Here is a 16,996-nt window from a genome sequence, read left to right as displayed (position 1 = left end):
CTTCTATTGATTATTTACTTGCTTTGTCTCTCCATTCAGCCCTGCAAGGACACAGCAGAACTTCCTCCCGTTCAGTGATTCGTTCCCCAGGTCAGAGCTCACGCCACCAATGCCCAGGAGGAAAGTTTGTAGGAACTGGGGCAGAGGCCACCTAGACAGAGTCCTGGAAGTCTGGCTTGGCCACTTGAGGTCACCGATGTTTGTGCTTACTCCCTGTCAGCCCCAGTGTGCTCTGCCCTGTTTTGACAATATGTCACCATAAATCATGTTTCTGGTGTGATGCTCTTTCCTTGTGCTCCCTGCCTGTGTGTGGAGCTGCCTGCACTAGCATCGGTGCCCTGGGGGCCTGGGTATCCTTGTGTGATAGCGGTTCCGAAGGGTGAGGTGCAACACTCACTACTGGCGGACAGGAGGCTTTGGCCTCTGAGTGGCTACCCACTGCTTTGAAAGCCCGAGAAAGTGTTGCAGATAGCCACCAGAAGACTCAGCCCAAGCCCCAGATCCATAACCCCATCAGGGCACCGGGGCCATGGTAGAGCCTCAGGAAGGGCTATGTCATGTCCTATGACGTAGCCTATGACACACCCATGTCCTCCTGGCTTAGCTCATGACTTGATAGAGTGCCTGCTGCTCTCATCATCTTCTTGCATCAGATCTACATATGTCAGCCAAAGTTCAGCAGGCTGCCACCTGTGCGTGCACAGCCCTGTGTATTGTGATTCACACCTGTATGGCATATAAAGAAACCTATTAGAGGATCATAATTCAGTAAGGCTTAGTATATTTACTAAGTTATGCAGCTTACCATAATCTAGTTTTAAAACATTTTTATCATCCTCCCCAAGACAGCTAGCTTCCAGGAGCAGTTACTTCCCGGCTCCCCACCACCCCAGCATACATAGCACTAATCTGCTTTCTGCTCCTGTGAGCTGGCTTACTGTCTGGGCTTTTCAGATAAATGGAGGGGCGGGTGGCCAGCTGCCTTCACAGTGCTATCAGGGCACCTGGCAGAAAGAGCTTTTCTTTGAAATTTCAAGAAAGAAAGAGTTGACACCAAATGGTCAAGGTTTGTATTTGCTCGATCTAAGGGCCTTATGTATGGGCCTTACCACTGGTTCTTGAAAGTCAGAGAAAAAACCATATGCTGGTGGCTCACGCCTGTAATCCTAGCTATTCAGGAGACTGAGATCCAAGGATCAAGGTTCAAAGCCAGTCTGGGCATGAAAGTCCATAAGACTTATCTCCAGTTAACCATCAGAAAACTGGAAGTGGCACTGTGGCTCAAGTGGTAGGGCACTAGCCTTAATCCGAAGAGCTCAGGGCCAGGGTCCAGCCCCAGAGCTTAGGCCCCACAGCTGACAAAATAAAAAAAGTGAGAGAAACAGGTCTACTGTCTACTGTTTTCACAAAAATTTCCAGAAAGCCATCTGAAAGCTGTAGTAGGGAGGGAAAATAGGCAGACCTCCTGTCCAGTGGTCTTCACCCTTTCTGCACTGATGTTGACACTGCTCGATGTACCATGTCCTTCCCAGCCACTGCTGGCCTTGTGTGGCTACCATCTTTCCAGCCGATCCCTTTGCCACATGCCACCATCCTGTTCCATATGCATCACAGAGCCCAAGCCTTCCTACCCCAGGAGGTGAAGTATACACAACACTTTTGTGACTGTGCTAGATCTGTGTATACCATATCTCCTGTGCTCAGGGTGTGAATATTATTAGAGTTATTCCCATAATGGCCTATCAACGTTCTCATGCAAGTCCTTTTTTCTCACTATGTGGCCTAGGTTAGTCTCAAATTTGCAGCCTCTTGTTTCAGCTTCCTGAGTGCTGGGACTACGTACAGGTGTGTTAATACCTGTTTTGTTTTTTGGGTTTTTTTTTTTTTTTTTTTTGGCCAGTTGTGGGCTTGGGCTCAGGGCCTGAGCACTGTCCTTGGGTTTTTTTCAAGATTAGAGCTGTACCACTTGAGCCACAGTGCCACTTCTGGCTGTTTTCTATGTGTGTGCTACCGAGGAATTGAACCCAGGTCTTTGTGCATGCTAGGCAAACACTACCAGTAGGCCAAACTCCCAGCCCCAATACCTTTTCTTTTTTTAAGTTGTGATTACAAAGGTAATATACAGAAGAGTTACAGTTATATAACATACCTGTCTTTTGTAGGCATATGTTTTCATTCCTTATGGGTAAATATTGTAGTAGGATTTTAAAATAAATACTGTACTTGTTGGGCCAGGAGCGTGGCCTAGTGACAGCATGCTTGAGTAACATGCATGAAGCCAGAAGTGGTGCTGTGGCTCAAGTGGCAGAGTGCTAGCCTTGAGCAAAAAGTGTCCAAGGACAGTGCCTAGGCCCTGAGTTCAAGCCCCAGGACTGGCAAAAAGTAAATGAAAATTTTTTTAAAATATTGTACTTGTGTGTGAGTATGTGCACACCCAGGGCTAGTACTCTATCACTTGAACCACAGCTCCACTTCTGACTTTTGGGGATTATTGCAAATAAGAGTTTCATGGACTTGCTGAGCACTGATGGTTATACCTGTAATCCTAGCTACTCAGGAGCCTGAGGACCGAGATTCAAAGCTAGCCCAGGCACAAAATTAACCACCAGAAACTGGAAGTGGCACTGTGACTCAAGTGGTAGAGCACTAGCCTTGAGCTAAAGAGCTCAGGAACAGCACCCCAGGCCCAAAGTTCAAGCTCCATGGCAGACCTCCTCCCCCCCCCAAAAAAAAAAGTTTCATGGATTTTCCTTCCCAGACTGGCTTTGAACCCTAATCCTCAGAGCTCAGCCTCCTGAACAGCTAGAATTTCAGATGTGAACCATGGTCACCTGGCACTTGCTCACTTTTATAAGAAGCACTGTCTTCCTGAGTGGCTGTCTCTCACCAGTGCTGTGAGATGCGCTTTGCTATGTACCCCTCACCTCACTAACACTGCGCGCTACTGTCTGGTGAGCCACTCCAATGTGGTGACCCTATCCCTGTGAAGCTGAAGCAGTCCTGTGAGTTCTCACCAGCCTGAGACCTTTTAAAAACAAAACAAAACAAACAAACAAACAAAAAAAACCCATGCTGTATCTCTGTCTTCCCCTGTTGTGTCACAGCACACAGGACTGGGTTCTGTGACTGAGATGAAGATCGAAATGCTGCCCAGTGTCCCAGCACAGGAAAAGGTCCCAGCCCACACCTAACAGCACATACCTGTTGTGTTTTTCTCTGCCATGAAGTTGTACCAGGAAGCACTGGGTTCTTGTCTATGTCTTACTGCCTCTGGTAGTTTGCTTTGTGAATCAGTGAGTCTGTTGAGTTCAGCAACAGCTTATTAAAAGAGATCCTTTAGGGCTGGGAGTTTGACCTAGTGGTAGAGTGCTTGTCTAGCATGCACAAAGACCTGGGTTCGATTCCTCGATACCACGTATATTGGGGGGGGGCCGGAAGTGTCACTGAGGCTCAAGTGGTAGAGTTCGAGCCTTAAGAAAATCTAAGGACAGTCAGGCCTTGAGCTTAAGTCCAGGACTGGCACAAGATCCTTTGAAGTAAGACCCCTTGCAGATTGTCTCCTATGTGAGTTATCACACTAGGGTGATCCTTGTGCTCCCCAATGTTCAGAGGCTCTAGGACACTGGCTCACAGGCCATCCAGGCACGTGGGGAGCGGGGGTGGAACATGTTGTGCCCACTGAGTTGAAGCATAGATAACCACGTACGTGCTCCTGTGATTCCAGCTGACACAGAAGATGTGTGCATCGTGGAAAGACTGTTCTCAAGCAGCTTAGTGGCCATCGTTAGCCTCAAAGCTCCAAGGAAACTGAAGGTTTGCCACTTTAAGAAGGGAACAGAGATCTGCAACTATAGCTACTCCAACACTATCCTGGCTGTGAAGCTCAACAGGCAGGTGAGTGGTGTTCTTCAGGGTGTGCTGCCCCGCCTCAGTGTCCACTCTCCCCACTACCGTCTGTCCCCATGCTGTGTGCATGCTCCGGCACCCAGGAGCCCAACAGCTCCATCCTCAGCCCCATGTGCAGCCCACCCTGTGCCCATATGTGCCCTCTCCCCTGCCCCACTGTCTTGCTCATCCCAGGCTTGGCATCTGCACGTGCCGCCCAGATAAGAGTGCAGCCTTTCATTTCCTGCTGCCTCTTGCTCTGCCTGCTCCTTTAGACATGTACTTGACTTTTTGTTGTTTTGTTTTTGCCAGTCCTGAGGCTTGAACTCTGGGCATAGGCTAAGGTTTTGTGCTCAGGCTAACACTCTACCACTTGAGCCACAACTCCACTTTAGCTTTGTGTGGTTAATTGGAGATGAGAGTCACATGGACTTTCCTGTCCAGACTGACTTGGAGCTTTCATACTCAGATCTCAGCCTCTTGAGTAGCTAGGATTACAGATATGAGCTACCAGTGCCCGGCCCTATTATAAGGAATTGTTATGTAGCCCAAGTTGGCATTTTGAACTCAAGACCTTGTGCTAGAATTGTGTGAACCACCACACTCAGCTCTGTTTTCATCTTTTATATTGTTTATTTGGCTTCTATTTTCCCTAAAACCAACACAGCTGCCTAGCCCACACCTGGTGCTTGGCCCTTAAACTTAACCTGGTGGCTGTCTCCTGGTTGGGCTTGGTGCCAGGGTGTAGCACTACCTGGGCTCCTGCAGTGTGATCTGTGTGTGGCTGCTGGTTTGTCACAGGGAAGCAGACCGCAGCAGCAGTGAGCTGGAGCCTGTCTTACCTGATAGGAGTCGGGGTGCTCTGGTAACTGACAAAGCTGCTTAAGCTGAGTAGTCACGGCTCATTCTCATAGCTTCCTTGCACAGAAGACAAGGAGCCATGCTCCTCACACCCCGTTCTCCATAATTGTGTCACCTGTGGTGTGTGTGTGTGTGTGTGTGTGTGTGTGTGTGTGTGTGTGTGTGTGTGTGTGTGTATGTATGTATGTATCGTTTTTTAAAATGGTTTCTTAGCTGGGCACAGTGGTTCACGCCTGTAATCCTAACTACTAAGGAGGCTGAGATCTGAGGATTGAGGTTCACAGCCAGCCCAGGCACGAAAGACCATAAGACTCTTATCTCCAGTTAACCACTAGAAAACCAGAAGTGGTGCCATGACTCAAGGGGTAGGGTGGTAGCCTTGAACTGAAGAGCTCAGGGACAGTGCCCAGACCCAGAGTCTAAGCCCCACAACCGACAAAAGTCTCAGTACAAAGGGGTTTCAATCTAACAAATTAGTTTATCATATCAGTACACTGAATCTTTTTTTTTTTTTGCCAGTCCTGGGGCTTGAACTCAGGGCCTGGGCACTGTCCTTGGGCTTTCTCAAGGCTAGAGCTCTGCCACTTGAGCCACAGCACCAATTCCAACTTTTTCTACGTATGTGGTACTGAGGAAACGAAGGTGGGTCTTTGTGCATGCTAGGCAAGCACTCTACCACTAGGCCAAACGTGGCATCCAGTACACTGCATCTTGATGGATGTCACTCCTTCTGTCATTATCGATCATCCTCTCAAATTCCCCTACTGTGCTTTATAGGAGTGAAACATGGAGATGACTATCCATGAGTGAAACTCGTCTTTTCACACATTGCTAGGCTTTTGGTTTTGTCTTAGTGGGGCCTCTTCCCCATCTGTAGAAGAGCCTGCTTGTACCAGCCCCCTCCAGAGCCTACTTTGCTCAACTGTGGTGTCCATTGAGAACTAGTACCCCCAGATGCAGTCGTTAGAGCAGGCCCATGGTCTCAGCACTGGGAAGCCTGCACGGTGTTCTAGGAGTGCTGGGCATCATGCTCTAGCAGACATGAACCACGTGCCTTCAGTCTGTGTGCTGACTGGGACTGCTGTCGTGCGTGCTTCTCATCCCGTGTTGTCTCTTTGTAGAGGCTCATCGTGTGTCTGGAGGAGTCTCTGTATATACACAACATCCGGGACATGAAGGTACTACACACCATCAGGGAGACCCCTCCAAACCCTGCAGGTAAGCCAGTGCAAGGAGAGAGCCTGCTTCTATAGCCCAGGTGCGGTAGCTCACGCCTGTAATCTTAGCTAGTCACAAGGCTAAGATCTGAGGATCAAAGTTCAAAGGCAGCCCAGGAACAAAAGGATCTTGAGACTCCTTTCTCCAATTAACCTCTAGAAAACGGGAAGTGGGGCTTGGCTCAAGAGTAGGGTAGAAGCCTTGAGCTGAAGAGCTGAGGGACAGTGCCCAGGTGGAGTTCAAGCCCCATCACCTAAAAAAAAAGGTAGTTCTAGCTGCTAGCTGCCAGGCACTTGTGGCTCATGCCTGCAATTCTGGCTTCTCTGAAGACAGAGATCCAAGGATCACCGTTCAAAACCTGACAGGAAAGGCTATGAGACTCTTATCTCCAATTAACAACCAATAACCTGGAGGGGGAGCTTTGGCTATTGTGGTAAAAAGAGCTCAGAGGCAGCAACCAAGCATCCAGGCCCTGAGTTCAAGCCTGAAGACCAGTCCTGCCCCCCCCCCCAAAAAGATAGGTAATCAAGCCAGAAGTAAGTAATAGCATACTCTTATGGTCCCAAGCTCTTTGGAGGCTATTGCAGGTAGATCTCAAGTTCCAGGACAGCATGAGCTAAATGGCAGGATGGTTTCCCAAAAGTTGTTAGAGCAAGCTTGCCACTTTCCTGCTGACACTGTTGGTAACCTTTCAAATGCTTACAAGAGCAGGGCAGTGCTCTCGAACTAACGCATCCCTTATCCATGTCTTCACAGGCCTATGTGCACTGTCAATAAACAACGACAACTGCTACTTGGCATATCCAGGGAGTGCCACCATCGGAGAGGTGCAGGTGTTCGATACCATTAATCTGGTGAGGCCTTTGTCTTTGCTGGAGAGCTCTTTTTCTAGACACTCATCCATGGCAGCTTTGACATCTAACTTCCCTGGCTCAGTGCCACAGCCTGTCCTGTCGCTCTCAGAAGTCAAGCAGGTCTAATCCACCTGTGACCAAAGGAAACCAGGGAAGTAGCTTTGCTTCTCAGTCTAAAGAGCTCTCCATGCGCCCCGCACAGGCAGTGTGTGAATTTGGCATGTATCCCAGCCGCAGGGGCTGTTCAGCCTTTGACCAGGGTGGTGCTCACCTGTTACCTGTTTCCCTCTGCAGAGAGCTGCAAACATGATCCCAGCTCATGACAGTCCTTTAGCTGCGCTGGCTTTCGATGCAAGTGGGAGCAAACTAGCCACTGCTTCTGAGAAGGTAGGTCTGCAGGCCAGAGGCTGGTCACAAGAGCATCACCACTCACACAGGGCAGCCTCCTCTTGGGACACCTGAGAACGCTTATTACAGGGAGAAAGCCGTAGTTTGGTTTTTGAGGTCTTGGCCGTGACCAGCTGGCTCCTCATTTTGGGCCTGTGGCAAGACAGTTTCTAGGTAGGAGTGGTGGGGCAGAACAGAGCCCCACCCCCTCTTATGGTAGTCTGGAAGCAGAGAGAGGAAGGGTCTGGGATCCCATTGTTCCCCTAAGGGCACACCTCCCAGTGGCCTACAGAGGCCAGCAGCCCTGGACCATTATGCTGGGCAGAGGGTGACAGGTAGAAAATTGTGCTCCAGCTGGTCGGCACACTTAGTGTACTTGTCTTCTCCATATGTTTAACAAAGTCCATCAGACTTTTTCTTCTCACCATTCCGTAAGTTACAGATACTGCTGAGGCTGTGCATGTTGTGATTTACTCTAATAACATGTCCTTGTGGGACTTCTTTTCTTGTGTTGTCTCTGACATGTTACCGTTACAGATATTTCCCATTAATTACTTGGGTTCTAGTAGCACAGGTGTGTAGGTTAAAGGCCCCGTTAGGCCTGCTCTACATGGTGACCCCCTATGGAGCCCAGGATGGGCTTGACTTAACCATTCTCCTGCCTCAGATTCCCAAGTGCTAAAATTGCAGTCATCCCCACCATCTAGCTGGGTTTTTCTTTGTTTGAGAGACGAGGTCTTACTATGTTGTCCAGACTGGCCTTGACCTCCTGGACTCACACGCAGCTGGTCTTGGTCTCTCAAGTAGCTGGACTGCAAGAAAAGGCCACTATGCCCCACTGCCTTTGGTCTTTTAAAGTGAATATACAACTAAGTCAACAGTCAGACTGCTGGATCTGTGCGGTGCAAGGTCCGGCCAGGTGCCCTGCCCAGGCTTGCTTGTTGGGGCACAGCAGTATGTCCCGTTCATACTCAGCAGTGCAGTAAGTCAACACTTTACTGAGTTAGTACAGTCCCAAACCAAATGCCTCAGATGCTTCTTAAAAGGTGGTCAGCTTGGGAGGCCCTTCTGCCCAGGCTGCTGACGGACACGCATAGGTATGCGGATCCAGCACGGCCGGCTGTCTAACGCTTGAGTGCTGCGTGTGCCACATGTGGAGTGGTGCAGTGGGTTTGTAAGGACAATCACAGACCCACCGTCATTTACATCGACAGAAAGGCCCCCGGTGATCATCCCCGCAAGTATGTGACTAGTGTGTTTGTGAAAACTGCCCTGGGACACTCAATCGCCCACTTTCTTCCCAGAAAACACAGCTGGGATCTGAGTTGGGCAGCAGTAGGCACCGTGTTCCAAACTGCATCTTTATGGAGGGGGGAGGATTGTAACAGTTGCAGCTGCCCATCCCAAGCCACTTCTGAGGCTGGTGTCTAAATAGGGACACCCCAGGAAGTCACACATGGGTCCTGCCAGCCCACATGTCAGCAGGGTGCCACAGAACTGAGCCTGCACCCATAGCGCTCCTGTGGCAGCCTCTCCAGACTAACAAGCCCCAGTGGGGTTTGTTTAGTTTTATCAGCAGGGAACACCAAGCACCCCTGGCTGCTTGCTGTGGGGTAGAGCCGGCATTGTAACAAGGCAGTTAGTTCACTTTGAGGGAAATGACAGCAGATGTGGTCCTTTATAGTTGGACAGTGCAGCCAGCCACATCATCCTTTCAGCCTGATACCACCTTAACACTCGCTCTGCCCTCACCTGGCCTGGGTCCTCCTCTGCTCCCCTCCAGAGCTGCTCTGTCTTGCTTGGTCTCTAAGCTCCAGCCCTGCTTGGTACTGCCCTCTGCTTCCCTTCACTTAGGCTTGCCCTTTGCTTTGATTTTAATAGATTTCCACTAGAATCCCAAAATAGCCTTCCTTTCCAAATCAGCTCCATCATCTGACCAGCTTCTCCTGGACTTTAGTCAGTGCTTTATTTGACCCCTCTTCCCATTTTACAGTTTGGACTCCACCTAATTTCACTTTTTTATTGTGTGTATATGTGTGTGTTCATGTGTACATGTGTGTGGGTGCACACATGTGTACGTCCTGGTACTGGAGCATGAACTCAGGGTCTCACGCTTGCTCAGTTTTTTTCACTCAAGGCTGGCACTCAGCTGTTGAGCTGCAGCTCTACTTCTGCCTTTGGTGATTAATTGGAGGAAAGAATCTCATAGGCGGGCCGGGAGTTTGGTCTAGTGGTAGAGTGCTTGCCTAGCATGCACTTAGACCCGGGTTCAGTTCCTTGGTACCACATACTTGGAAAAAGCCTGAAGTGGTGCTGAGGCTCAAGTGGTAGAGTTCTAGCCTTGAGAAAAATCCAAGGACAGTGCTCAGGCCCTGAGCTTAAGCCCAGAACTGGCAAAAAAAAAAAAAAAAAAAACACCTCATAGGCTTAACCTGCCCAGGCTGGCTTCAAACCATGATCAGGTGTGAACTGTTAGTACCTGGCCTGACTTTGTTTTTGATGATGCTAGGTTGCCCAAACACCACCTTCTCTTCTATAATTTTGTTACCTGTTATTATTAGCTCCTAGAAAGCCTAAAGCACTTGGAATTTCAAGGCCATTAAAAATGGAATCATTTTTGGCCAGTAATGAAGAAAGGTTTTATTTGCACTTAAACAGTTCTTCTTTGTACATGGGCTGACAATGACCTCCCACCCCCCCTGTGCTGGGCCCGCCAAGGCCTGCCTTCCAGGCACTGGCACGAAATGACTCCCAGCTGCCGTGACCTGGGACGAGCTATTCAGTTGTATGCTGTCGAGAATTCAGACCACACAGTTAGCATTCTCCTTTGGTGTGTGCATATGCATGTGCATGTGTGTATAGATCCTTATGTCATCTTATTCTTTTTTTTTTTTTTTGCCAGTCCTGGGGCCTGAACTCAGGGCCTAGGCACTGTCTTTAATCATTTTACCACTTGAGCCACAGCACCACTTCAAGCTTTTTCCATGTATGTGGTACCAAGGAATTGAACCCAGGGCTTCATGCATTCTAGGCAAGCAATCTACTAGGCCATGCTCCTGCCTCCTGTCCTCTAATTCTTGAGGTACTTGCTCATGGTGTCCTTACTGCTTGAGATTTGTGTGGACTCCAAAAGCTGTGTGGCCAAGTCCCCACACAGTTTGCCGTGTGCAGTGTTTATAATCAGGCAGCTACTCTCCAAATGAGGAGAGGTCTGATGAGAACCTTGCAAATCGGTATACTGTGGACTCTTCCCATTGTACACATTTGATGTCACGCCCACTGCAAGGGCCCTGCTCTGTTTTCTGCTCTGTAAGGCCATCCCTTAGTGCTGGCCTCATTGCCTTTCTGGGCTTGTGTCATCCTTGCAGACAGTCACCCTCTTACCTCACCCATCCTCACTTCAGTTCCTGTGCCCTACAGGGAGGCAGGCAAGGAAAGTCAGGTTAGAAGCATATCCCAAGTCATGGAATGCCAACCACACAAGCAGGCTGACCAAATATGAGGCCCTGAGTTCAAATTCCTGTACTGGGGGTTGGAGGAGAGCTAAGTTTTCTTGGGAGGATACAGTAGTCACACATAAAATATACTACTCAAGAGGAGGAGGTTTTGAAGATCATAATTGGAGGCCATCTTCAGCAAAGAGTTAGTGAGACCGCCCCCCGTCTCACAAGCCAGTTGTGGTAAACATGTAGTATCACCACCCCCAAAAAAAGTACAAATTAGAAGTCATTTTTGTATGTTTGCATGTTGTCATATTGAGGCAGGTGAATTGTGGGACCAGTAAGTCCTCTGCAGTGCTTCCCACAGGCAGCCCTGTGTTTGGTTGAGATTGAGGCCCCCTTGGCCCGCACTGGGGGTTTGGGTATGGACTGGCAGTGGAGTGTGGGGAGGGCAGGCTGTACTGACAGCCTGTGTTGCTCCGTGCTGGAACAGCTCCCTCACTGGAGCTCTCTCTGGAGCCTGACCCAGGTTCCCGCAGCAGTCTGGAGGGACAGAGGCAGGAAGTCGCCTTACCTGCCAAACATCATTCCTTGATTTTCCTTCTTTCTTCCCAACCTAGGGGACCGTGATTAGGGTATTTTCCATTCCAGAGGGACAGAAACTCTTTGAGTTCCGGAGAGGAGTAAAGAGGTAAGGTACAGACCCATGACCCAAGTCCAGTCTCGGGTTACCTGTGACCCAGCCCCACGAGGCCCAGTGAGTCACCCCAGCTTCTGATCAGTCTTGTGCAGGGATTTCTCTGCAGGCAGAGTAGGTGTCCAGGTGTCTGACCCTGCCCGGACCAGGGTACCAAAGACTGGAGAACTGGATGGCCCCTTGTAACAGGCAGGACCAAGTGACAGAGGCTTGCCCAGTCTCCCCTCTGAGTCTGCTTCCTGCTAGGAGCCCGTTTGCTTGCTAGGCTGAGCTGAGTATTCCACCTGTGTCTGTCCAGCCAGCAGGGAGCCTCCCCTAAGCGCCTCTTCCCCAACTGGGCCTTCAGACAGCCAAACTATCCAGTCTATCTGTTTCCTCCCACATATCTCCCCTCCTGTGTCCAGACGGCTTTCTACAGCACCCTTACCTGAGCACCCTACCTGAACTTCATCTGACTCCACTGTAGTAGTGGCTCTGCCCTGACACTGGGGGAACCTCCTCAGGGCCTCACTGTAATGCCTGGGTCTGGCTACTGTCTATACCCAGGGTCTGCCTCAGGGTCTCTCAACTTCTCCACAACCTTCTGCTTGTTCTTTTCAACATGCCTTTGGAACAAACTACATATCTCTTCATACATGTGGCATGTAAATTTCGTGTCTATGCATGTGCACACAGAAACACATGTACACTCACACACATACACACTATCAGCCCAAGAGAGCAGGAACTTCCAGCCTCTTCCACCACCACCACCACCACCCTCACCCTCAGAGCTGGAAGACCACACTGGCATGGCAAACACTGAAAACACTGAACTCAATACATACACTCACCATTGCAGGTGGAAGCCTTACTTGTCTAGTGGCTTGAAAGTTCTGGGTTGTGTGAGCTGTGGGGCCTTAATGGTTACAGGTTTGACTATGGCACATCACTGAGGTGAGGCTGCTGGCTTCCCTGTGCATCCTCATCACATTCTCAGCTCACCTCACTCACAGTGCCCTGGCTCCTGGGGTTTCTCCAGGCTTGGCACGTCACCCAGGATGTGGTGTGGGTCTCGGGCAGCAGTAAAGACTGGCTAGGAGCATGTCCACAGCTCCTGCTGCAGGGCCAGATCTTACCTGCGCTGTCCCTAGGTGTGTGAACATCTGCTCGCTGGCCTTCAGCATGGACGGCATGTTCCTGTCTGCATCCAGCAACACGGAGACTGTGCACATCTTCAAACTCGAGACAGTGAAGGAGAAGTGAGTCTGGGGGGCTGCTGTGCCAGCCTGTGCACTTGGGAACATGCCAGTCTTAGGTGAGATAGCACATACCTGCCAGAGTGTGTCCTGACATGGAGACAGTGCTGGGGAATGGGGGACCGACCCTTGCTAGAAGCAACAGCTGCCCTGGATGAGACCACTGCTGAGGCAGCCTCTGTCTCATGGCAGTGATCTGAACTCTGTTGCTTGGGTGCGTGTGGCCAGGCTCCTGCTACAAAGAACATTCTGCCAGGGCCCATCTTCTGTCTGGTTCAGAAGCCTACACACAGCAACCACCAAAATGGGCCTTGGGGAAGTCATTTGAGGTGCTGGGGACTTGTAGCTGCGGAAGTCCAGCCGGGGATTCCTGTACCTGTAACTGCAGAACCCCCTGACCAGGTGGCAGGGGGTGGTTCTCAGTGACATGCTGCCCCGAGTTTGGGGCGCTTCCTCACAGGCCTCCAGAGGAGCCCACCACCTGGACTGGCTACTTCGGGAAGGTGCTCATGGCCTCCACCAGCTACCTGCCCTCGCAGGTGACAGAAATGTTCAACCAGGGCCGAGCCTTTGCCACCGTCCGCCTGCCATTCTGTGGCCACAAGAACATCTGCACCTTGGTCACGTGAGTGGGGACAGGGTCTGCCACTGGGCAGCAGGGCATGGGGCCTTCCCACTCCACCATGAGCTGTGGGAGCCGGAAGAGCCTGGATAGATGGCCTGAGCACAGAGATTCCTCACCACACCCCCATTGGAACCCCAGGCAGTGGCAGGGGCTGCAGCCTTTGTGTCTGAACCGGGCTCCACCTAGCCATGTCTTCCCAGCCTTGCCCCAGCTGCCATCAAAGCTAATAAGCATCTTTTCTAGAAGTCCAGAGTTTGTGTTCGCTTCTCACTAGGATCCAGAAGATTCCCCGGCTACTGGTGGGGGCATCGGACGGCTACTTATACATGTACAACCTGGACCCCCAGGAGGGTGGCGAGTGCGCACTCATGCGCCAGCACAGGTGAGGCTTCGCACACTCGGCAGGTGTGTCCCTTTCTCAGATAGGCCACTGCTCCGAAGCCACTGTCCTGCCAGGGTGCAGCTTGCATTACTGGAAAGAGAATTAGTGATTGGGAAGTGGTAGAATTTGATATTTCTCTAAAGTTCTGACCATGATACTGGAATGCTTCTGTACTCCTGGGAAGCTTTAGTTTTGGGGTTCTCTGCATTTTTGAAACGGGGTCTCACTGTGCAGCCCAGGCTGGCCTGGGACTCTCAACTCTCCTGCCTCAGCCTCCTGAGTGCTGGGACTGCCCACCTGCAGAGTGGAGGCATACACCTAGAAACATACATTAGTGTGTGTGTGTGTATGATCACCACTATCAAAGCAAAATCCTGGGGCCAGGAGTGTGGCCTAGTGGTAGAGTGCTTGCCTAGCATGCACAAAGACCCAGGTTCAATTCCTCTGTACCACATACATAGAAAAGGCCAGAAGTGGTACTGTGGCTCAAGCGGTAGAGCTCTAGCCTTGAGAAAGCCCAAGGACAGTGCCCAAGCCCTAAGTTCACTCCCCAGGACTGGTCCAAAAAATCCTGTTTCCTCACTAGCTGTAACTACTAGACTTGTGCCAGATATACCATGTAAATAGACAAGAATGCATCTCAGCACTCCAGAGCACACTTGGGCATCTGCCTGGCAAAAGGTGTGCTATGGTGTCTCAGACCTTGTTGCCCCCTCTAGACTGGATGGCAGCATGGAGACCACCAGTGAAATTGTAGACTCCGCTTCCCACGACTGCCCGCTGCTAACTCAGACATACAGCTCTGCCGGGGGCAAAGGTGCCTACGCGCCCTCATCACCCACCAGACTTGGCAAGGGGCAGGACGCAAACCTAGAAGGTAAGTGACCCTGTCATGCTCCTGAGAGTTCGTTCAGCCTTCCCGCCCCCCAACCCACCCCCAACCAGCACCTTTTGTAAACTGCTGTTTCCAGGGTCCTGCAAGGCTGAATTTAGTTTTTCTTTTACAAGACTGAAGTTGTTTCCTATTTTTTATGGAACTGGGTTTTGGACTCAGGTGTTTGTACTTCCCATCCAGAAATCACATCCGAGTGAGATGATGTTGTTGTTGTTCATTTAGTTACTTTTTAAACAGGGTCTTCTGCTTCCCAGAACCAGCCTTGCTTAAGATCCACCTAGCTGTGCTGTTCCTCTATGTAGCTGGTGTTACTGCCTTGTACCACCATGCCTACTGCTTTGTTTAGATAGGATGTTGCTAACTTCAGGCTTAGGCTGGCCTCACATAACAATCTTCCTGATCACCTCCCAAGTAGCTGGAATATACACATGAGCCACCATGCTTCCTGGCTTTGGCTGCCCAGCTTGCCACCTCTCACCCTGCTTGTGCTCTGGTGTGTGGCCATGAGTGTGCCTGAGCCACAGGTGAGAGCGCAGGGCCCGGCCAGGTCTGGCTCATATCCAGCGTCACTGCACATGCCCCTCTTGCTCCCTATGAGCCCACTTTCCCCAAACCCTGTAGACCATGTGGAGGCCACACCTGCTATCCAGGACCCCTCTTTGGGGCACCCGCCCTTCCTGTCATACAAAGCGCAGAGCATTCTGGGGCACCAGAATAGCTGAGGCATTGCAATCATTCTCCCTGTGGCCTCTACCACCAGAAGCCACTCACCATGCATGGTGGGAGGGTGGGGAGAGACCTGGGGTCTGACTCCACGGCTTCTCTGCAGCCTACACGGACGACTTGGGCGCTGTGGGCGGCGCATGCCTGGAGGAGGAAGCCAGCACCCTGCGTCTGGATGAGGACAGTGAGCATCCCCCCATGATCCTCCGCACAGACTGAGCCGGCCATGCCGCCCGCCGAGGGCCACGCACTGCTGCTATGAACCTGGGGCCCGGGAGAGGACGGCACACCGGAGCGGGGGGTTCACCTGAGCTGGGGGGGTCTCACCCAAGCAGGGGTCCTAGAGACAGACCACCTCCACTCTGAGAAGAAAACACGTTTCACTTCAGTGGCTTTTCATCCCACTTACGGATTTTAGCTTTCTGTTTTCTCTCTTTTCTTTTTTCTTTCTTATCTTTTTTTTTTTTCTATTTTTCGTTTTTTGCCAAAATGAACTGATTGGTGAAGTCCTTGGAGTCTCCTGGCTTTGTGTGCATGCCATGCTGAGCCAGCACAGAGCACTCTGGCCTCCCCCCGGCAGTTGCTGTGGTCAACCCGGACAGGAGGCCATTCTTGGGAGGCTGTGAAGGCCACAAAGGCCGGAGGAGAATGGGCCGAGGGCTTTTGCGGGGACAGGCGGGGGCCGCCCGCTGGGGACCGGCCTGGACGGCGGTCCTCTCACCCTCTGGCCCACCTGGACAACTTCCTCCACTGTATTTTGTTAATTAAATTCTTTCCAAGTTGGATTCTTCCGGGATGTCCTCCATAGTGGAGTGTGTCTGTGGTCTTGTCCATGTGGACATGGGGAGAGAGCTTCCTGACTCTCCACCCTTCCCTTCTGGCCTCTGGGGACCTGGAAGGCCTGTCTGCCTGCGTGGTTACCTGCCACGAGCATCCGGTAGCTGGGACTTTTTGAAGGAGAGTTGGTGGCCGCCCCATGCTGTGCCATGCGTCCTGTTCCATGGAGCAGCAGCAGCAGGCCAGGGGCCTTTCTGACTTACAACTTCGCCTATACATCCCTCACCCAGACACAGCAGGATCAGCACAGAGAACATTCCGATGGCCCACAGTGGCTTTGAGGCTTGGGGTTACTGTACGCACTCAGCAGAGTCTGGCTAGGGCTGGAAAGGACCAGAGCTCTGTCAGGGTCATGAAGTTTGGTAGAGAATGAACACCTCTCTGGGGCCACCAGCCACCTTGGCCGGCTGGAGTCACACTCCTGATTTCTGGGACTGCTTATTGGTCAGCCAGCTGAACTTGGGGTGCCGGAGCCAGTTCTGGCTGTGGCAGGAATCTTGGCACTACAGAACCACCTGGAGTGTTTGTGCCAGGGGGCTTGCCTTTCAGATCTGCATGTCTGTCCTGGACCTTCGGGTGAACCCCAGCTTGCGTCACCAGCTGCAGCAAGTCCTGTCCTCGTACCAGGGTCCCTGCCATCACCTGGTGCTCTGAGCAGGGCAGGAGCAGATGAGGAGGCTTCTTGATAACCAGAGCCACGTGTCACCATCATCAGATGGGATTCGCATAGCGCCTGCTGGCGCCCTGCATGCTTTAGGGACTGGGGGATTCTGTGCTGCCATGCCGGCTTTCTAAACTTTCTTCTGGATCACTAGACCCAAAGGATAGTGGGAGCCTGCTCACCATATTTGCCTGTTCCATCTCTTACAAGATGCTCAGGAAAGGGGGGCCCTCTGGAGAGAGGGGCCCCACCAGTGTTGGACAGAGGCATTTGATCCAGCTTCAGGAAAGCCC

At 51.3% G+C, this 16,996-nt stretch overlaps 1 protein-coding gene across 1 annotated transcript in view; it reads left to right on the top strand.

Annotated features, from left to right (window-relative positions):
- Window positions 1-15,995, top strand: part of Wipi2 (WD repeat domain, phosphoinositide interacting 2) — a 29,832-nt gene extending 13,837 nt beyond the window's left edge. The window contains exons 3-12 of the mRNA XM_090329820.1: window positions 3,725-3,894; window positions 5,868-5,964; window positions 6,721-6,818; window positions 7,113-7,205; window positions 11,266-11,336; window positions 12,476-12,583; window positions 13,041-13,205; window positions 13,480-13,587; window positions 14,307-14,464; window positions 15,312-15,995. Of these exons, the coding sequence (XP_090185946.1) occupies window positions 3,725-3,894; window positions 5,868-5,964; window positions 6,721-6,818; window positions 7,113-7,205; window positions 11,266-11,336; window positions 12,476-12,583; window positions 13,041-13,205; window positions 13,480-13,587; window positions 14,307-14,464; window positions 15,312-15,424 (1,181 nt within the window). The 3' untranslated portion in view covers window positions 15,425-15,995. The remainder of the gene's footprint in view (window positions 1-3,724; window positions 3,895-5,867; window positions 5,965-6,720; window positions 6,819-7,112; window positions 7,206-11,265; window positions 11,337-12,475; window positions 12,584-13,040; window positions 13,206-13,479; window positions 13,588-14,306; window positions 14,465-15,311) is intronic.
- The last annotated feature ends 1,001 nt before the right edge of the window (window positions 15,996-16,996 follow it).

This window comes from Megascapheus bottae, chromosome 3, assembly GCF_031878675.1.
Source record: "Megascapheus bottae isolate mThoBot1 chromosome 3, mThoBot2.hap1, whole genome shotgun sequence".
NCBI classification, from domain to species: domain Eukaryota; kingdom Metazoa; phylum Chordata; class Mammalia; order Rodentia; family Geomyidae; genus Megascapheus; species Megascapheus bottae.
The sequence above is the reverse complement of the archived record's forward strand: the minus strand, read 5'-3'. Positions and strand labels throughout refer to the sequence as shown.